At 43.1% G+C, this 21,938-nt stretch overlaps 1 protein-coding gene and 1 pseudogene across 4 annotated transcripts in view; both read left to right on the top strand.

Annotated features, from left to right (window-relative positions):
- The window catches only part of Helq (helicase, POLQ like), a 37,312-nt gene extending 20,380 nt beyond the window's left edge, over positions 1-16,932 (top strand). For 3 of the 4 annotated variants that reach the window (XM_040747514.1, XM_040747516.1, XM_040747517.1), the window contains 7 exons: positions 260-476; positions 2,975-3,132; positions 4,585-4,683; positions 9,380-9,553; positions 11,340-11,453; positions 12,654-12,788; positions 16,442-16,932. In XM_040747514.1, coding sequence (XP_040603448.1) covers positions 260-476; positions 2,975-3,132; positions 4,585-4,683; positions 9,380-9,553; positions 11,340-11,453; positions 12,654-12,788; positions 16,442-16,549 — 1,005 coding nt within the window. In that variant the 3' untranslated portion in view covers positions 16,550-16,932. The remainder of the gene's footprint in view (positions 1-259; positions 477-2,974; positions 3,133-4,584; positions 4,684-9,379; positions 9,554-11,339; positions 11,454-12,653; positions 12,789-16,441) is intronic. The other variant, XM_040747515.1, reaches the window with a different exon arrangement.
- Positions 485-2,968, top strand: LOC110342067 (annotated as a pseudogene).
- Positions 16,933-21,938: the final 5,006 nt, after the last annotated feature.

The raw sequence follows: 21,938 nt of genomic DNA, 5'->3' as shown, positions 1-21,938 counted from the left end.
ATCACTGGGGAAGGTTGTGACATGGATAGTCATCATCATCATCATAACAATAATAAAATAAATCTTTTTAAAAAGCATTATAATGAAAATGTGTGTAGCAAGTGGGAACTTGATGATGTCTTTCCCCTTCACTTGTTTTCCTTGTTAATTTTTAGTGGTGTAGATTTTGTGTTAATTTTTTCTTCAGATAGCTTTAAGTTATGAAAGTGAATAATCTTGTTCCTTGAAAATTTTCTAATGATGTCCTGAATTCTTTCAGATTGCAACAAGTCTTGGTGACATATATCAGTTTATGAATGGTACATTTTTCGGTGTTCAGCAAAAGATTTTACTGAAAGAAAAAAGTCTGTGGGAAATAACTGTTGACTCACTAAGCTACCTGACAGAGAAAGGACTTCTACAGAAAGAGAGCCACGGTGACACAGAATTAGAGTGTCGTTTCCGTGTTACAAAACTGGGCCAAGCTTCTTTTAAGGGTAAGTTTGCCTAAATCCCAGTGTTTTCTAACGGGATATATTGGAAACAATAGAAATTAAGTTATTTTCTTTCTTTAAATTGAATTTGTGATTTCATGTTAGAAGCTTTAATCTTACAAGCTATTTCAACTTTCAAAAGTTGAGAAAATACTTTGAATTGTAGGTCATTGCACACTGTATTAAGAGGTGGCCATGCCAACTTTCTACTCCCCTCCCTCAGCAACACAGAGCTTAAATCCTGCCACAAATAACATCTTTCTGTGTGTTTTACTTCAGTTCTCAGTACATGCTATAAACAGGCTTAAGTTTTTGTTTCTAAATAAGTAATTTCTGTTGTTCTAGAACTGCCTTTTTGCATGCTATGTAGATTATATCTGAACAAAGAATCTATTTCTTAATGAGTATATCATAATTTAACTACTGAAAAATAATAAATGTCTGCTCTTAAAAAAATTCTTAGAGCTTTCTGTTCTGATATTGCTCCCGCCAACATGGTGAACATTCCTAAGACCCACCGGGCTTTCTACAAGAAATGTGGCAAGCACCAGCCCCGTAGAGTGACACAGTACAAGGACAAGGACGCTGTGTGTGCCCAGGGACAGCGGCTCTGTGACAGGAAGCAGAGTGGCTGTGGTGGGCAGGCTAAGCCTGTTTTCTGCAAAAAGGCGAAAGAAGATTGTGCTGAGGCTTGAGTGTTTTGAGCCCAGCTGGATGCTGGCTAGTAAGAGATGCAAGCATCTTGAACTGGGAGGTGATAAGAAGAGAAAGGGCCAAGTGATCCAGTTCTAAGTGATCTTGTTATGACGACAATAACATCACAATAAAATAAACTCACCTCAAAATAAATGTTAGAAAAAAATCTTCAGTTAGGGAGATGACGTAGTTAATAAAGTGATTGCTATGCAAGCATAAAGACCAACCTGAGTTCAAATCCCAGCACCCACATAACCAGCCAGGCATGGTGGTGTGGATGGCAGTAGGGAGGCAGAGGCAGGCAGGTCCTTCCTGGCAAACTGGCCCAGCCAACGCAGTGAGCTCTTGGCCTAGTGAGAGTCTGTCTTAAGAAGTCAGGTGGAGCATAAGTGAAGAACCTTCCTCCATCCTCTGGCCTTCATCCTCTGTCACACATGGGGAAACTAGCCTAAGAAGTCAGGATTATGTTATCACAGGTCCCATACTCCTGTCCCCTTTGCACTCCTCAGGAACTCCCATTGTTCCCACTTCAATATATACTTTTCCAAACACATCCACCCACCATATAACATGCCCGCCTACTCTGACCACATACATCACAGAGGTCCAAAGAGTTCATGCCACTTAATGGTGGTGTTAGCCATCTCTTCAATGTTTACACAAGGGCAGTGTGTCCCTGGCAGGTGGCACCTGACTGTATTTTTCTGCATAGATAACGTGTGTATACATACATTGTTCACATTTTAATGGAATTGTGCTTATAAAATACAATGAATCCAAGCATCACATGTTAGACAGGCACACTGCCACTGAGCTACATCTCCAGCTCTCTCTTTTGGTTTTGAAATTGGGTTTCACTAAGTTGGCCAACCCAGCTTGTCAGCTGTAGCCCAGGTAGCCCTTGAACTTGTAATCCTCCTGCCTCAGCCTCCAAGTAGCTGAGATTATGTGAGGGCCTCCTAAGAGCCCACGTTCACCTTCCTTTTATACTGTAGTCATCCATAATAGGGCTGTAGCATAAATTATTTAATCATCTCTTATTATAAATATTAACATTGTTCGTGATTTTTCTAATTATAAACAGCCTCATAGTTTATAAAGTGGGCATCTCAATTTATTTTGGGTACACATTGAAATTTTTTTTACTAGATTACCAAAATTAGAGTAGTTACATCAGAACTGTCTAAAAGTTGATACGTACTATTAAAGTAACTGCCAAAATCATTATAAACAAGGTAATTTGAAATTACTGGTTTGGTTAGCTAGCTACTACACAAGATTGAACTTAGGACCTGAACTCTAGTGCAGGTGTAGAACAAGAGACCTTGGTTCAGAGCCTCCCAAAACAAGAATAACAAGTCTTTATGTTTGTTTATTTTCAGTCTTTCAAAGTGTTCCTTTTATTTCATTACAATACTGTAGGCACAAACAGACCAATATCATAGATATCTTTGTATATTTCATGTACATTCATGTTATTTATGTAGGAATTATTCCAGCTTACAAAGCCCAAATATTCGTTGTATGTTTTCTCATTTATGACTCCAGTTATGTTTTATTGTCTCTTAAAACTGAGAAAACTAAGACTCTGAGAGTATATTTGTTCAAATTCAAACTAATCCAAACTGAATTTTGGTGCTGGTTCTCATGCAAGACAGCCTGGCCTCAGACTGCTGGGTTCTTGTGGTTGATCTTCCCATAGTCCACCATCGGCGTCCGTCATCCAAGTGCTGGGACAAAAAGGCACAGCACACCTGGCTAAGAGAAGATGCAGTCACTTCCTAAGTGTGTTTGTGTTTCTTTAGGGGCCATTGATTTGGCCTATTGTGACACTCTATACAGAGACTTGAAGAAAGGTCTTGAAGGACTTGTCCTGGAAAGCCTTCTCCATCTGGTCTACCTAACAACCCCCTACGACCTTGTTGCTCAGACTGAGCCTGACTGGATGGTGTACTTCAGGCAGGTGAGAAAATGGGACTTTGCAGCTTAGACTACTCTGGACTTTCATCAAGTGGTTGGCTACTGCCATTTCTCTGTTGAAGCATTTGGACTTGGGCCTCTCAGCTTTCAGAGAATCTTTCTCTTCTTGATTTAGACTACTGTATGTTAATTGTGCAAAACTATGGGACTTATTATGACATTAACACACATATACTTGTCTTTGAAGTTCTTTTAAATATTTATTTGTATGTATGTACATTTATGTGGAGTCAGAGGTCAGCCTTGGGTGTCATTCTTTAGGAGTAATCCACCTTGGTTTTTGGTTGGGAGGATTTGAAGGGACTTGGGTTTTGTTGTTGTTGTTGTTGTTGTTTTGAGACAGGATCTCTCATTGAGATGTGGAGCTCATACCACTTAGTCTAGGCTGAATGACAAATGAGCTCCAGGGGCCACCACACCTGGCATTTTACCTGAGTTGAACTCAGGTCCTCATGCTTGTGTTAGAAGTTTACAGAGCATCCCCCAGCTTCACAAAGAGTATTTATTTTATAGTCAGTAACGCAGGGAGCTGGCACTGTATGTAATAAAAGCAACTGTAAAGTAAGGTGTTATGATTTTCTCTTGTGAACAGGCTGGCTGAATGACCACACAAGATTACAGTTGGCAAAAATGGTGGCTGGCTTCCCCCTAACATGGCTTTGTGTATAATAAGTGTGTGATGTACCTTAGAACTGCACCCCCAAGTCCTCAGTCTACAGCTTTTTACTCTCAGGAAATTAACTTCTATGGTATCATTTTTGGCACTGCATGAGTCTTTGAAGTGGTACTGTTTGACGCAGTTACCTTCAAACCCTTCCCTCGTGTCTCCTTGTAGCTCACTCTAATATTAAACATAAGCACGTCCATAAAAAGTTCTGTGACTGTCTTCATGCACAGTCCTTTGCTACCAAGTGATGGAGATGTGTTCTGAGGAATGCAGTAAGACATGGTCATCAGAGTGTGCTTACACTCCAAGACAGCTGTGACATCTCTAGGCCATGTAATTTTACAGAACCACCATCATATGTATAGTCTGGTGTTGACGAAATATTGTTCTGCTTATGACAATAATTCTACACAGAACATTATCTTCTGATCCTATTTTGTTGTTGTTGTTTTTCAAGTCAGGGTTTCTCTGTGTTGTTTTGGAGGCTGCCCTGGAACTCACTCTGTAGACCAGGCTGGTCTCAAATTCACAGAGATCCTCCTGCCTCTGCCTCCCGAGTGCTGTTATTAAAGGCATGCACCACCAATGCCCGGCTGATCCTATAGTTTTAAAACTTGTAATATTTGTAAATAAATGTCATGGGTTTCTTTCTTGTTAGTTACAACTATGAAAATGTGACTTCAAAGTTAATACTGGATTTGGCTCCAATGACAGAATTTTAAAGCTACAATTTTATGTTTTTTATGTGTTTATTCCTTTTCTATGTAGTTTAGCCAACTCAGTCCAGCAGAGCAAAATGTGGCTGCTCTTCTTGGAGTCTCCGAAAGCTTCATTGGGAAGAAGGCATCAGGGCAAGCGATCAGAAAGGTGTCGTGTCTCTCTGTTTTCTAATAATGAACTAAAGCCACTCAGCAAAATTAGTACATCATCTCCTTTACTGACCTGACCTTTTGGTCCCCAGTACCAGGAGGTAAAGGTCGGCAGATCTCTGTAGGTTCAAGGCCAGACTGTTCAATAGAGTACATACCAGGCAAGCTAGAGAGGCACAGTGAGACCCTGCCTTTAAAAACTAACACAATCATTAATCTGCTAGGCTTGTATTATAAAATATTTATACAATATCATATAACTGTAAATTCAATTTGAAATGAATGTTTTATAATATATATGATGTATACAGCTTTATATGGCTTGTGTGTGTGTGTGACAGAGAGAGAGTGTGTGTGTGTGAGTGTGTGTGTGAGTGTGTGTGTGAGAGAGTGTGTGTGTATGTGTGAGGGTGTGTGTGTGTGAGAGAGTGTGTGAGTGTGTGTGACAGAGAGAGAGTGTGTGTGAGTATGTGTGAGGGTGTGTGTGTGAGAGAGTGTGAGAGTGTGTGAGTGTGTGTGTGTGTGAGAGAGTGTGTGGGTGAGTATGTGTGAGGGTGTGTGTGAGTGTGAGAGTGTGTGAGAGTGTGTGAGTGTGTGTGTGAGTGTGTGTGAGAGTGTGTGAGGGTGTGTGGGTGTGTGTGAGTGTGAGTGTGTGAGAGTATGTGTGAGTGTGTGTGTGAGTGTGTGTGAGTGTGTGTGAGAGTGTGTGTGAGTGTGTGAGTATGTGTGAGAGAGAGTGTGAGAGTGTGTGTGGGAGTGTGGGAGTGTGTGTGAGAGTGTGTGTGAGAGAGTGTGTGTGGGAGTGTGGGTGTGTGTGTGAGTGTGTATGTGAGTGTGTGAGTGTGTGAGAGTGTGTGGGAGTGTGTGGGAGTGTGTATGTGTGTGAGAGTGTGTGAGAGTGTGTGTGAGAGTGTGTGTGGGAGTGTGTGAGTGTGTGTGAGTGTGTGTGAGAGTGTGAGTGTGCAGTGCTGATGAAAACTAGATACTTGCACAGTGAGCATTCTTCTACTCAGCTTCCAGCCCCTAAAGAAGTCAATATAAACTTGTTTTCTAGAAGCTTTATATGAGCGGTCCTACCTGAGGTACAAATTCTGCACAGGTGGGATCTGGAGTTTGTTGTTATTTATTGGTCTCAAAAAGCTCCCAATGTTCTCTGGAGAGAGGCAGGCTGATTTCTGTGAGTCCAAGGCCAGCTAGGGCTACATAATGAGACCCTGTCTCAAAACAAAAAAACAGAAGTTCCCAAATTTAATCCTTGGAGAAGATTGAAGTAGATAAGCTGAGATTCTTTTGTGTTGTATCTTACATTCTACTGTTTTAAGATTCAGCTACTGTGACAAGAAGTAGTGGAGATGGGATCGTCATACTTGATATACTTATGAACATATCATAATGAAATTTTATATAACAAATATACTGTAATAAAAAAGAAATGAGTGTAGATCATAGCAGTAGATGCTGATCGTTTGATGTAACTAAGCGTACGTTAATTATAAAGCAAATAGTATCATCCTTATGTATTGGAACAAGTAGCCTAATATTTGTCTAATGCTTACCAAATAGCTCTTAGGTAATCATCCAGTTTCTTAAGCTTGTATCATTTTCCACTCAATACACTGTCCTTTTTAAGTTTCATTGTTATTCCAAGTTCTACTAAAACTTAATTGTCTTACCTGCCATTTCCTACACATATTTAAATAGACAGCTCTAATTGTATTTTAAATATTGACAACAGCTTTCACTTTCACTGTCCCAACCACTCCCAAAAGTTGACCTCTGACTTCCTCATGTGCACCGTGCACAAGTATTCATAGTCACACACAGTCACACACGAAAAAAAGTAAAATTTGAAAAAAGAAACAAAAACTCCTAGCTGTGCCTACTCCTTTAAAACTTTGTTGTCTCTTTGTGTATGTGTGTGTGTGTGCGTGTGTGTGTATGTATGTGTGTGTGTGAATGTGTGTGCATGTGTGTATGTGAGTGTGTGTATGTGTATGAGTGTGTATGTGTGTGATGTGTATGTGTGTGTATGTGTGTGTGTGAGTGTATGTGTGTGACTGTATGTATATGTGTGAGTATGTATGTGTGTGTGTGAGTGTGTGTATGTATGTGTATGAGTGTGTGATGTGTATGTGTGTGAGTGTGTATGTATATGTGTGAGTGAGTATATATGTGTGTGAGTGTGAGTAATGTGTATGTGTGTGAGTGAGTATGTATATGTGTGAGTGTATGTGAGTGTGTGTGTATGTGTGTGAGTGAGTATGTATGTGTGTGAGTGAGTGTGTGTGAGTGTGTGTATGTGTGTGAGTGAGTATATATGTGTGTGAGTGTGTGTGAGTAATGTGTATGTGTGTGAGTGAGTATGTATATGTGTGAGTGTGTGTGAGTAATGTGTATGTGTGTGAGTGAGTATGTATATGTGTGAGTGTGTGAGTGTATGTGAGTGTGTGTGTGTATGTGTGTGAGTGAGTGTGTGTGAGTGTGTGTATGTGTGTGAGTGAGTATATATGTGTGTGAGTGTGTGTGAGTAATGTGTATGTGTGTGAGTGAGTATGTATATGTGTGAGTGTGTGTGAGTAATGTGTATGTGTGTGAGTGAGTATGTATATGTGTGAGTGTGTGAGTGTATGTGAGTGTGTGTGTATGTGTGTGAGTGAGTGTGTATGTGTGTGAGTGAGTGTGTGTGAGTGTGTGTATGTGTGTGAGTGAGTATGTATGTGTATGAGTGTGTATGTGAGACGTGCGCACACGCATTCATGATGCAGCACTCGTGGAGGTATGGGAACAGCTCTGGGAGTTGGCTCACCCTTCTGTAAGGGTCCCGGCAGTGGAGCTCAGGTGGTCAAGCTTGCACAGCAAGAGCTTCACCCACTGAGCCGTCTTACCAGCCCCTACCCCTTATATTGGCATTCCCTGCAAATGCTTGAAACTGTCATTAAAGCATCCATCTGGCCATTTAATAATTCTATCATTTCTCCTGACTTTGGAATTACATGCTAAGCAAAGCCTCCATTAACTCAATTTATAGCTAATGGTAAAGACATATTAACATAGCAAATTAAAAAGCTGTCTTTGCCTACCAAGTATTCAACATACTTTTTCAGCTTAAGGCTTTTAAAAGGATGGTCCATTATATACATGCTGAATCTATAACTCAAAATCCACTAATACATAGCTTTTTCCTCAGTATTTTTTTTATCATATTTATGTTTTTATTTTCAGACAGGGACTTGCTATGTATCTCAGGTCTTAATCCTCCTACCTAAGGCTCCAAGTGCTAGGATTATAGGCGCACTGCCATAACCAACTGACGTTGTATTTTGAACCAGTCTGTTTCTTAAGTTAGCTTGATACCAGTGATGAGATTCTTCTCTCCAAAAACAAGATCACAAGCGCCACTGACCAAAGTAGGATCACAGAACAGAAGCTGCCACACAAAGCCTTTTCATATCTGTGTTTCCACTTTGGGAACACCAATTATCACCACCATGTGGAAGCCCTAGCATATTTCCTTGCAGTTTATAGTATAGACAAGCTTACCATTTAGCTACGTGTGTCCGTCTAACTTCCATTCATAGGAAAATGCAGTTTACAAGCAGAACAGTCACTGTGGAGGTCTCACCACCTTCCAGCAGAGCACTGGCCCCTGGGAGGCGAGAAGGTAGGTTCTACATGACTCCATAGCCAGTATTGGTTCAAACTCTGAGTGTCTGATCCCGAGTAGTTTATTTCAGTTGTATTTAATTAAGTACAGCACAATTTGGGGAAAATGTTCCTAGTGATAACTAACTCAATCCTGTGTGCACAACATGACTACGTCAAGGTCTTTGTAAAGTACCTGTGGCCTCTTCCAGAAAGATGGGTTCTGTAGAGTGACTAAGGAAAGCAAGCTCGTGATGAGTACAGAGGTCACCAGGCCATTAGGCAGATCTGCTCCCAGTCTTCTGTGTGTAAATCAGGTTACAGAGAACAGGTCGTCTGTGCTTGAAGGGACAACCCTGTGTATGGAACACTCCTGGTCCCCTAGTGCTTCTCTGTAAACACAGGGACCGCCATGCCTCCGACACACCTGCCTCCCTCCTCGTGTTGATGTTCTAATGCCCCCGTAAACAACCACTGCCAGCTGGATGACTTAACCCACAGAAGCCAGCCAGGCTACAGCGCAGTGCTAGATCACTCCCTTCCCGTATGTGAGGCCCGTGACTCAGTTCCTAGCAGTAAAGGAGGCTAGATCTGAAGTCACGGTATGGGCAACACTGGCTTCCTGGGTAGGCTGCAAGGATTCTCTCATGCTCTCTCCTTGCTGTGTGGCTTGGGCAAGACAGCTCCTTGGCTCACAGGCACATCTCTGACCGGAGCCTCGCTTTTCATTGACTTAGTTCAGAGCCCATGGTGAATCCTGGATGGTGTCATTTACAAGTCCTGAACTAACCACATCTGCAAAGGTCCTCTTGCCAGCTCGTCACAGTCACTGGAGCCAGGTGCTATAGCCTGAGCACATGTCCACTCCCTGCAGAGGGAGTGTAGCTCGCACTGGAAACAACTCACCTTACCTCCGTCTGACTAGGAAAGCGGGAGAGTTGATATGAAGTGCATAGTGAACTCACCCTGTCCTTGCTGACCTGTAGGATGGTCTCATACTCTTTGCCTTTCACCCATCTGCCAACTGAATTTATTTGATTGTGTCTTTCTAGAAGGTGGACAAGAACATTGTCAACAGGCTCTATCTGTCCTTTGTCCTTTATTCCTTGCTGAAAGAGACCAACGTCTGGAGTGTGTCGGAGAAATTTAATATGCCCCGGGGACACGTACAAAACCTGCTCACTGGAGCTGCCTCCTTCTCGTCCTGTGTTTTACATTTCTGTGAGGTAATTCAGTTACATGTGTGATGTGTACTTCTGGTCTTCTCATTTTAACTGTTATTAAACTCATAAAGCAGTTGTCAGTCTGTCTTTACTCTCTGCTGACTGTGTTATTTCAAAACATGCAGATTTATTTAAAGCATTTCTTTGTTTCTGCCTGTTTATGAGATTACTGTGTGAGCTTATGGAATGGTGCAGAAATTATTGAGTCAACTAAGACGCTTAAGTCAGTGAAGGTGCAGAGTTATCTTGTTGCCAGGGCCACTGCTAATAGTTCCAGGCTGTCTGTTACAACCTGTGGCTTCCACGTGGTGACTCATGGGTGAGGGTGGGTTGGTAAGTTACCCAAGTCATCAGCTGCTGTGTGATTACTCAGTAGCAAGATTTCTGGACAGCCACTGTGATGTATACATTTGCTTCTAGTGCCTGGCAGGCAGGCAGGCAGGAATCTACATCAAATATAGGGGTTTTACATATACATATATTTGATATATGTATATAAATAATTTTTTGTTTGTTTTTTGAGACAGAGCTTCTCTGTGTACCTTTGGAGTCTGTCCTAGAATTCACTCATTAGACCGGGCTAGTCTTAAATGCATAGAGATCCACCTGCCTCTGCCTCCCAAGTGCTGGGATTAAAGGCGTGCACCACCACTGCCCAGCAAATAAACTTTATTTATATATGCATTTGAAGTAGATTAGTTTAAAACTAGAAAACTGTAGAATTTCTTTAAGTAGCACAACAAATCTTACCAGACTTTGCTACGTAAGTAATTTTTAATTGGCATATCATACAGGCTGTTTTTGCCAGATTTTAATTTCAGCTTTCTTTCTCTCCTACCTTAAACCTGTAGTCTGTGCATGTGTATAATAATGAGGGGTGATTAGTGTATTTTTAACCCGTCTCTCTGTTCTCTTTGAGGGATCTATGTAAGTGGTGTGAGATAGCACAGCAGCTGTATTAGTGAAGATGGCTTTTAACTATAGTTAACAGTGAAAACTCGGTGGTTTCTCCCATGTAGCAGGAAGGTCCACACCAAGGCAGCTCAGCACTGGTTGTCTGGTTGTTCTACGGCATCTTTTCACTCTGCTTTCTCGGTGACTTCAGGGTGATATCACATATTCTTATATTTGCCACAGTTGCTTGTGGAGGTCTTTCAGAGGTGTCTTTCTCAATGGCTTCTTCGTCTTAGTTTTTGAGGCAGGGTCTCTAGCTGAACCTGGAGCTCACCATTTTAGCTACAGACATACAGTGCTGTGCGGTGGCCGTGCTAGGTCACAGACATAGGCCACTGCACTTGGCTTTTATGTTGGTGCTGAGGCCACTCATGTTTGCACAGCCCTCATGCGGCCCCAGCTCCCGGCCCTCAAGTATGTATCTTAAAAAGATAAACTGATGTGATAACCCCCGAGCCATGTTTAATGATCTCTGTTCGTGTTTCCTGTTTTTATAGCTTAGCAAGTGTTTCCTTGAATATTACACTGCATTTGAATCTTCCTTTATTTAATACTCTATCGCTAGGGTAATTCCCAGTGGCAAGAACTCTAGTCGCTTGACAGACAGAGCCATACATCCACTCCCTGTGATTTTGATTAGAAATAACTTGGTTTTTGTTTTTATTTTCAATCTTCTTCTTCCCCCAAAATCTAGCTCATCAAGCCCCCAAGATACCCACCATGCTTCTTTGTCGTTGCGCGTGGGGTCATCCTCTCCCCTTTCTACACCCAAACTTCAGAAAAACTTAGAGGTAACTTGCTTAGCTTAACATTTGCCATTTCCTTGTCTTCCCAGGAGCTGGAAGAGTTTTGGGTTTACAAAGCCCTGTTGGTAGAACTTACCAAGAAACTGACATACTGCGTGAAGGCGGAGCTAATCCCGCTCATGGAAGTGACCGGGGTCCTAGAGGTCAGCCCTGTCCTGGTTCCCAACTCTGGTTCCTTCTACTATGGGGACAATTGGGTTTTACTGTTCTGTGATGTGTCACTGCAGAATGGGTATTAGAAAGAGTCTTATTGCTCTGGGTTCTACAGACGAATAGAACCGATAGAATCAATACATGTAAGCAAAGGGACTTGATAGATTGGCTGACAATGCTGGGTTGTCTCGCGGTGGAAGTCTCCACACTGGAGAGGCTGCTCAGAGCCTGAGACCGAATGCTTGACAGTCCGTCCAGGTCTGGTGTGGAAAACTGGAGTTTGCTGGTCTTCATGTGGAGGTTGAAGAAGCTGGGTTCTGGTCAGTGAGGAATGGCGACTGCAGTGGTGGCAGCAACAGTGTAGATTCACTGAGCTTCTGAGATTAGAGATGGCCAGGCAGAGCATCCCTGCTGCTGAGAGCAGAGATGGCCAGGCAGAGCATCCCTGCTGCTGAGAGCACAGATGGCCAGGCAGAGCATCCCTGCTTCTTCCCCTCAGGACTTTTTCTGTCTGGGCTGCTGCCTACTGGGGGGGGGGGGGTCCTTCCCCTTCGGTCTGTCCTTCCAGGAGACCTCATGTAGACCTCCTAGGTAAGAGACTCCATTGATCCCAGACCATATCGCCAGAAGTCTGTTTTCTTGTTTTTAAATAAAATGATGCGAAGGCCTGCCAGAAAGCCATTGCTAATTGAGAAACAAAAACTAAAGGTCTCAGTTATGAAAAACTGAGTGTACATCCTGCCTTCTGTCACTCTGTGCAGTGCTGTCTGGGTGACAGGAAGCCATTAGCCTTCTTTAAGACCTCAGTGGGCTCTCCGTTTCCTGTGTCAACAACCTCAGCGTCAGCCTCTTGTGTCTTCAGTTTATCTTCCTTTTAGGAAGCACACCCACGTGCCCAAGTGGGGAGTAAGCACACCCACCAGTGAAGGGTACTGGGCTGGAATTTGAAGACGTGAAGTGCTGCTCTCAAGCGCCTAACTGATCCCCACTCCTGGTTTTAGCACGCCAGCTGACTTCTACTTTGTGGGAAACTCCCCTGAGTCAGAACAGACTCCCAAACACATCCTTATAATTCTGCCAGGCCATCTCTTCATATTTGCTTTATTATCTTTGTCTACTCCTGTCTGTTGCATGTGGATTTTTTTATAATCTCAAATACTCATAGTATTGATTTCTCTTTAATACCTTAGGGTCGAGCAAAGCAGCTATACAGCGCAGGCTACAAAAGTGTCACGCACTTAGCCAATGCCAGTCCAGAAGTGCTCGTGCGGACAATTGACCATCTGTCCAGGCGCCAGGCCAAGCAGATTGTGTCCTCAGCAAAGGTGAGCAAGCTTTGAAAATATGTATCATGTGCTTATGCTGTAGGTATCAGAGCAAAGTAGTGTGTAATAGTATACTTATGAAAACATGCTCAGGGTGGAGAGATGGCTCAGTGGTTAGGGGCACTTGCTGCACCTCCAGAGGACCATGTTGTTAACTTACAGTTTGTAGCTCTAGTTCTAGGGGACTTCATGCCTTCTGATCTCTAAGGGCACCACACACATGGTTCACAGACACACATGCAGCAAACATCCATACATATAAAGCAAAACCTAAATTAAAAAAATTAAAACAAAACATGTAACCAGAATTCGTAGGTACAGATACTGTACTATTGTTGACAAAGGTTTGCTGAGAAGAGGAGAGAGACACCATAAAACTAACACCCTTTCCAGGGCTCCTTGAAACGCGGGGACCTGGCAGTCATACAGCCCTGCCGAGAGCCTCCTCACAGAAGTCCTCTCCTGAGGAGCCCAGCTGTCTTCAGCTTGCAAACTCCTTCACTGGCTGGGAGCTTTCAGCCCCCAGAATCTGGTTCTTGTTGGTTTGGGTGCTTTTAGCATTACCAAAGTCATCCCAGTATGTGGGGGTTAAAGTCCCTCTTCAAATGTCTGCCTTCGCATCTGGCGTACTGCCCTCAGAGCCGGGCCATTCTTTCCTTCTCAGTGTAGTTTTTCACACTTTCGCAGCGAGAGTTTCTCTTTTCTATACTAAGTTCTTTAAGCCATTCACAGTCTCCAGTTTCCTTTCAAGAGTGCCATTGTACTTCTCTTTGTGTGGGTGAAGCCATTACACAGCAATTGAATTATGTTCTTGTTGGTCACAATTACACAAATTGCTGGGCTTTTTAAACCTCTATTGCTGCATTATTGTGCTGATTAGTCTTGTGTCAACTTGACACACAAACTAGAGTTATCTGAAAAGAGGGAACCTCACCTGAGACAGTATCCCAGGATCCAGCTGTGACACGTTTTCTTAATTAGTGATTTTTAGGGGAGGGCCCCAGTCCATTGTGGGTGATCTTCACCTTGGGCTGGTGGTCCTGGATTCTATAGAAACGGAAGCTAAGCAAGGCAGAGGAAACAAGTACCCTGGCTCCTGCCTCCAGATTCCTGCTCTATTCATTTCCTGTCCTGACTTCCTTCAGTGATGTGGAAGTGTAAGCTGAATAAACCCTGTCTTAGTTAAGGTTTCTATTGCTGAGACACCATGGCCACCGAGACTCTTAAAGGAAAACATTTAATTGGGGCTGGCTTACAGTTGAGGGATTTAGTGCATTATTGTCGTGGTGGGTGGCATGGCAGCATGCAGACAGACACGGTTCTAGAAACGCTGGGAGTACTACATCTTGATCTGAAGGCAGCAGAAGCAACTGTGTGCTACACTAAGCATAGCTTGGGCCAAGGAGACCTCAAAGCTCACCCACACAGTGACACACTTCCTCCAACAAAGCCATACCTCCTAGTATTGCCACTCCCTTTGGGGCCTGTTTTCTTTCAAACTACCACAAGCCTGTTGCTTGCCAACTTGCGTTTTGATCATGGTGTTTTGTCATAGCAATAGAAGCCCTGACTAAGACAGTTACTGTTGTTATGTAAAAGAGAATTGCTAAAAATTACATTTCTTGTATTTTTTGAGTAGTGCTCACCTATGAGCATTGTGTCAATTGATCTTTACATCGATCCTGTAAGGGAGACAGTTTACATGTCTACAGATGCAGCTCCAAGGCACTGTGTCCAGTAGACTAGGTGTTCCTGGGTGGGTAGGGACAGACTGCAGCCATCTCTGTAGCACCTAGCACACACTCAGCTGATAGTATCTGTGCAACACACTTGCAGGAATAAATAGACAAGGCCCAAAGAAATCAAGTGGTTTACACAAGGAAACAGCAAGTGGTAGAGCCAGGCCTGTGGAGCCAGACTCTAGTCCTGGGAGCCAGTGGTGACTGCAGGGACCGGACTCCTGCTGCAGCGCTCAGCCATGCTCAGGATGCGTTCTGGTCTCAGCCGACACCCAGTCCAGCTCCCGCCTCGCCCACTTCCCCCAGCTCCTTCTCCTTCCTGATGCACACTTGAGACTGGCAGGGTTGTGTGCCTCCTGATACTGACATGGGGATTCTGTATTGTTGTTGCTGATCTGTGTAAGATTTGGGGGGTTTTGTCATTTTATTTTTCTTTGTTTTTTGTTTTATTTTTTCGTTTTGCTTTGTTTTCTGGGGTGGGGTTTTTCTGTGTAGTCCTAACTGTCCTGGGACTCCCTTTATAAACCAGGCTGGATTTGAACTCCAGAAATTTTCCTGTCTCTCTCTAGAGTGCTGGGATTGAAGGCATGCTCTAATACCACCAAGAGATCTGTGTAGTCTGTAGAGGATATGATGGGACATTTATATGGTTACCTGACTTATTTTAATTTCTCTTGTGTAAAGCTATGCCTTACCTAATTAGAGAGCATTTTTTCTTTTTCATTTCCACTTTGTTCCTTAGAATGTTTCCCTTTATGAAGTTTTTACTAAGCTTTTTATTATAAACAGTATTACAAATGAGTTTCTCTGCTCTCTAGACAAATCCCAGCTGCAACTATCCCAGGATTTTGCTTCTAATGTTTAGGAAATAGAAAGAAGTCACTGTTCATCAATTATGTATTGAAATCTTCTAAATGTCATTGTGTTTTGCTTTTTGAGTCAGTGACTTGAGCTGGACTTGGGTCTAGGAGGGCCCTCCTGCCTCTGCCTCCTGTGTGTGAGACTAAAGGCACACCAGCACACGTCCTTTGCACTGTGCCTGGGGTACTTTCCTCCTTGGACACTGCTTTTGAAATTAACCGTATTTCCAGACATGGCAGCATGCGCATTTATGGCCTGGAGGCAGGAAGATCACACACTGGAGGCCAGCCTAGACTACATGGTGAAATCCTATCTCAAAAACATAGGAAGCAGGGTGAAGAGGTGGCTCAGTGGTTAAGGTCACTGCTGCTCTTCCAGAGGGCTTGGGTTCTTATTTCCAGCACCCATGTAGCCACCACAACTCTCTGTAATTGCACTTCCAGGGGTATCCAGACAACTCTTCTGGCCTCCGGGATACATGGTGTGTGCACATACATGCAAATAAAAATACCCATATATGTTAAATAATTAACTAATAATTAAGTTAAAAATACAGGAGGGAAATAATGAGTGGGGGGGAGGGAGCAGCTGAAGGGAGGAGGATAAATCAGACTGTGTTCACCTTAGAAGCTTCCGTGGAAAAGTTTCCCTGCAACACTAATGGGCTTTTAAAAGCAAACTAAATATGAGAACAAAGTATATATGTAAATATAGGTTTCCAGAGTTAATTAAATATCTATGCACAGGATAACAGTTTCAAGAGGTAATTAAATTTTGCAAAATTCTCTGGAATTGTGAGGTGAACCTTTGAGTGTAGGAAACACTCCATTGTTTTTGGTACACTGAACACTGTGATCAGCTAAAATGGTTTTTAACAGAATTCCTGGGCTTTATAATAAAATCACTTGCTCTTAAGTGGCTATTTTTCAGTCTCATTATTTTAGCTCTTATGTTAGATACTGATGTCTCAGGCTCAGGTTTTTAGCAGACATAAAAATGTTGGCAACTCTCTAACCAAGTACCTTGGGCCTCATGCCTGGGTTTTTATTGCAGATGCTGTTGCATGAAAAGGCAGAGGCTTTGCAAGAAGAAGTTGAGGAATTGCTGAGATTGCCTCCAGACCTCCCTGGACTGGGGGGTCCTAACACTGAAGAGGCATGAATCTGTGTTGGGGACACAGCTCTGTGGTAGGGCATTGGCTAACATGCCTGAGGCCCTGGATTAAACCCTCAGTACCTCCAAGAAAGAAGAAGAAAACTAAAGGGGTTATAAGTTGGCATGGTGGTGAACATCTGTAATTCCAGGTAGAGGCAGGAGATTGAATGTTAAAAGTCATCTTCAACTACATATAGAGTTGGAGGCCAGCCTGAGCTATAGGAGTCCCTCTCTCAAAAAAGAAAAACAACAAACCACAAAACTTGCCTGGTGTATATCTTCAAATTTGATTTATTTATTATTATACATATGTCTTATTATTGATTCTCTCTATAAATGAAATATGTATTTTAGTTATATATTAAAGACTGTGGATAAACTTTTAAAAAGGTCTTCTGGATGACTGAATTGACTATCACCTATAACTGCTGTAACCGTCCCACTGATAACCCATTGTCTTCAATTCCTGTACATGTAGCTTCCTCCACATACCCCCAACCTAGCTTTTTGGCCACATCTTTTACTATTTTCCTACCTTTTCCCCAGTGTTTTGTGTCAGCTAAGCACATACTCTGATAGTAAATTGTACACCCAGCCTTCTCGCTCATTTCTCTTCTCAAATTGGACCAAAGTTACCAGAACTTGCCTTATCATTTCCACACCCTGACTGTCCTAGCTGGTGTATGTTATCAGCCCTATCTGAAAATATTAGTGTGCTTCTAGTGCCAACTGAAAACATTCAGACCCTATCCATGAGTTACTCCGTACTCATCTGTGTGTGTGAGCCTCACAGGTGCCCTCTAAGTATTATGGGACCACTTTTCTCTTTTGCTACTGTTTTAAGAGTATATGATCATGTGTGTATGCCACACAACAGCTACCACAGCTCACAGAACAAGAATGTGGGGAAGAACCAGATTAATAATCTGAAAATCTTTTGAACTTTATTATTAAAGTTTATTATTTAAAAAAAACTTGCAAATAACTTTAAAAAAATCACACACCAAAATTAACTAGAAATAATTCTTTCCAAGAATGTCTTTAAATACAACTTTCCTTTGTCAGACTTGTAGTGAAAAATAGCTAACCTGGGGGTGCAGAGGGTCTCAGGGGTTAAGAACACTGGCTTCAGTTCCCAGCACCCACACGGCAGCTCACGAATATCCATAACTCTAACCCCTTTCCTGTCTCCATGGGCATTGCATATATATATATGAGGTGCACAGACATATCTGCAGGCAAAACACCCATGCACATAAAATCAAAATAAAGATTAAAATCTGTTTTGACAGATGCAGCTCAGCAACATTGCAAACACTGGGCTGGTTTGGGTCAGCTCTGATCACCTGAGTGCCTTGCCCTGAAATGTCTTCAGAGGGGTTCACAACCATGTCCTGTGTCCTAGCATAGTAGATGACAGCCTTGTGCTCACTGACGTAGTACTTACTGTGTGCCAGTAACTGCTGCTCATGCAAAGTAACCAACAACATCCCACAACAATAAGGCGGGTACTGCTGTTGTCCACACTGCATAGATGAGCAAAGATTAAGGTACCTTGTCCAAGGCTTTAGACCACTGCTTGCTAAACAGGAACCCGGATCCATGCAGTCCCAATAGTGTTCATGGACTTATTATTGAAAGGGCTGGTATTGCACAAGACATCTCAAGACCAAGTTCTCAGGGACAAAGGGCAGGGAATAAGAGACAGAGACATGAGATAGAGGATGAGGGAGAAGGGGAAAAGATACGTGTTCCAGAGGGACAAAGGACTGTCTCTGGATAGAGGGAAGACAGACATGGCCCATAGGCAAATGGCATTTCATAAAGGGAAAAAGGCAAACGCCATGTTAGGATGAAGTGTAATTATTCATGTTGATTAGGTGAGTCAAAAGGGGGCTTTTGATAACTGGACTTCAATACTTTGATAGCTGCACCTTGGTGGTCAGCCTTGGGGGGAGGAAGTGGCTAAGGGAACAGACCTTGGAGACTAGCTTTAGGAGTGCAATCTAAGAGTTTACCAAGGTGGAGGGAATGGAGAAGGGGCAAGCTTAGCAGAGCCATGTTTGCCTCGAGCTCAGGGCTGCTAGAGCCCATCTTGGTGGCTCTGTTGTGTTTTTCCTCCCAAGTGTTTCTTTCCCCTTGTTGTGTGACAATACTTCCTAGGGAGATGCAACACATGTATCAACTAAACACAGATAGGGAGTCCACAGCAGACCAAAGTGCAGGTGCCACCTGCATTGGCTGGTTTTGTGTGTCAACTTGACACAAGCTAGAGTTGTTAGAGAGGACAGAGCCTCAGCTGAGGAAATGCCTCCATGAGATCCAGGTGTAAGGCATTTTCTCCATTAGTGATCAGTGGGGGAGGGCCCAGCCCATGGAGGGTGGGGCCGTCCCTGGGCTGTGATTATGGGCTCTATAAGAAAGCAGGCTGAGCAAGTCAGTAAGCAGCACCCCTCCATGGCCTCTGCATCAGCCTCTGCCTCTGGGTTCCTGCCCTGCTTGAGTTCCTGTCCTGACTTCCTACAGTGATAGACAGTGCTGTTCAAGTGTAAGCCAAATAAACACTTTTCCTTTCCAACTTGCTTTTTAGTCATGATGTTACACCACAGCGATAGAAACCCTAAGGAAGACATCACCAACTTGGTGAACTAAAGAGTTTTATTGGAGTTACGGGAATACGGGTGATGGGTTACTTACAAAAGAAGAAATGACTTAAAGACAACTCCATCACCAAAGCCCAGCCCAGCATGGGTGACAGCTCACAAAGCTGGAAACTGAAAGCACACTGCACAGCCTGCAGGCAGCTCAACAGGCCGGAGAGTGTCCCAGGCGGCCGGATTGGCCTAAGCCTCTTCTAGGCAGTGGGCTGGTCTCAGAGTCTTCTTGGCTTCTTGACTGGGCTTTATTGCTTACTCTGGGAGAGTGGAGCCTAGTGAATATGTTCCGTTTCAGGGACTTCCTGAAGCTGTCTTGAGTTGTTTGCCTTCTGTGTTAAGGAGCTCCTCTAATGTTTCAATCTCAGAGGAAACTGCTACCCAACACCCCCATAGGCTTGGCTTTATCCCTAACATTACACCCCACTATCCATGTTCTATCTCTACATTTCTCTACACAAAGTATGACAGACTGACGGCACATGCTGTTTATTACGGCCAAACAGGTTATACAAGAGGAGGCTGGCCTGCTGGCCACTTTGAACAGCTTCAGATAGATGCTCACAGTGGGCCAGTTCCTCTTCAGTTTTGTGACATCTAAAAAGCCCAGCTTTATTTAGTTTTCCCAAATAAGCGGGGTTCCAATGTGCTAGCCAGTTAATAAGAGATTTATGCCGGGTGGTGGTAGTGCATACCCTTAATCCCAGCACTCAGGAGGCAGAGGCAGATGGATCTCTTGAGTCCAAGGCCAGTCTTGTCTACAGAGAGCATTCCAAGACAGCCAGGGCTACACAGACAAACCTTACCTTGGAAAAGGGGGTGGTGGCGGGGGAAGGGGGGCTGGAGAGATGGCTCAGTGGTTAAGAGCACTGATGGCTCTTGTAGAGGATCTGAGTTCAATTTCCAGCATCTACATGGCAGTTAACAACTGTCTGTATCTCCAAGATCTGACACCCTCACACAGACATGCTGCAGGCAAAACACCAGTGCACATAAAAAATTCAAATTAATTAAAAAAAAAGATTTATAATTCAAAATTGTCTACTAATTTAAAATTAGAGGCAGGGTAATGAGAGGGTACCTTCACAGTGACTAGAATGTCTATCTGCAGCCCAGAGCAGCACCCCATCAGTGTTGTCTAGACTGCAGCAGATGTCGTCATAGTGACCATAGAGCGTTTCCTAACACTCAAAGGACCTGGGTTGAAGGTGTGGCACTCAGGTGATGAAGGAGCTATTGGCAAGTTATGGGACCTTTTGAAGATGGTAACTATTAAAAGTGAGGTGAGACACCAAAGATGTGCCCTTGTGTGGATATTGAGTCCCTGACTCGTGCTCCCACCGTGACATCCTGTGCCACCAAACACCCAAATCCAAGTGATAGACTACAGAACTACAAGCTGAAAGAAGCCTTTCCTCTTTAAGTTGGTTTATTTCAGATATATGTTACAGTAACAAAAATTGATTAACAGGGGCAATAGTTTGTAGGGATATTACAAGTGTGAAGAAAATAAAACAATTTTATTCTAGAAAAGAAAAGTACAGCTGGACATTGGTGGTGCATGTCTTTAATACCAGCACTTGGGAGGCAGAGGCAGAAGGATCTCTGTGAGTTGAGTTTGGCTTGGTATACAGAGTTCCAGGACAGACTCCAAAGGTATACAAAAAACAAACAACAACAAAAAGAATAGAGAAGTACATTAGTAGGGAACAATATAAATAGATGTGATAGAAATCCAAATGTAACTTTAGCAAAAAGAAATGAATCCACTGACTGAAAGGAAAAATATTGGCTCAGGACCCCAAGACCAAGCACAAAGGAGAGGGACAGAGGGCAGAAAGGGGCAGGACAGCTCCCATCAGATATCCAAGGTTTATTTTTTACTCTGTCTCAAATGAGTTAGGAGGAAGAGGAAGAGGAGGAGGAGGGAAGAGGGAAGTATGGGTTAAATACTTAAGTCAAAGATAGCCAGTAAGAAATCAAGCAAACGGCCAACAGCTTCATAATTAATACAGTGTCTTGTGTGTTATTAGGGGACTACAACGTGGCAGATCTCAGGCGACTGATGGGGAAAAACCAAAGCAGCTGGCAAGGAAAAGGCTTCTCTACATCTTCCTTTCTTTCTTTCTTTCTTTTTTTTTTTTTTTTGACCCAGTTTCACTATGTTGCTCTGACTGGCATAGCACTTGCTGTGTAGACTAGGGTGAATTCAAACTCAAAGAGCTTGCCCTGCCTCTGCCTCCCAAGTGCTGGGATTAAAGGTGTGCACCACCAGACCCAGCGTCCAGCCCCCCTTTTTATTTGTTTGTTTGCTTGTTTTTTGTTTTGGTTCTGTTTTTGTTTTTTTTCTTTAATAGGTTTCTAAGAACTGTGTGTGGGAGTGCATGTGTGTGCAAATGTTCCGATGTGCATGTCATAGCATACAAGTAAAGGTCAGATGACAACTTTCAGAAGACTGTCCACAACTCATTTTAAATAGGGCAACAGCCAGGACCCACATTCAGTCACACTAACAATTGTTTTATTTGTTGCTCAGTGCTGGTCGGTTGGTTGTTGTAAGACAGAATCTCACAGAGCTCAGGCTGGTCTTTAACTCACTATGTCTGGCCTTCAATCCCTGATTTTCCTGCCTCTGCCTCCCAAGTGCTGAGATTGGAGGTGTGAGTCGCAATGCCCAGTGATAATTCTGTTCTTGGTGGTAGTTGCCTCTGGGGTGGTTTGAATGAGAATGACCTTTATGA

This window comes from Mesocricetus auratus, unplaced genomic scaffold, assembly GCF_017639785.1.
Source record: "Mesocricetus auratus isolate SY011 unplaced genomic scaffold, BCM_Maur_2.0 Super-Scaffold_100006, whole genome shotgun sequence".
NCBI lineage: Eukaryota > Metazoa > Chordata > Mammalia > Rodentia > Cricetidae > Mesocricetus > Mesocricetus auratus.
Note: the sequence above shows the minus strand (reverse complement) of the source record. Positions and strands in the feature narration are given on the sequence as shown.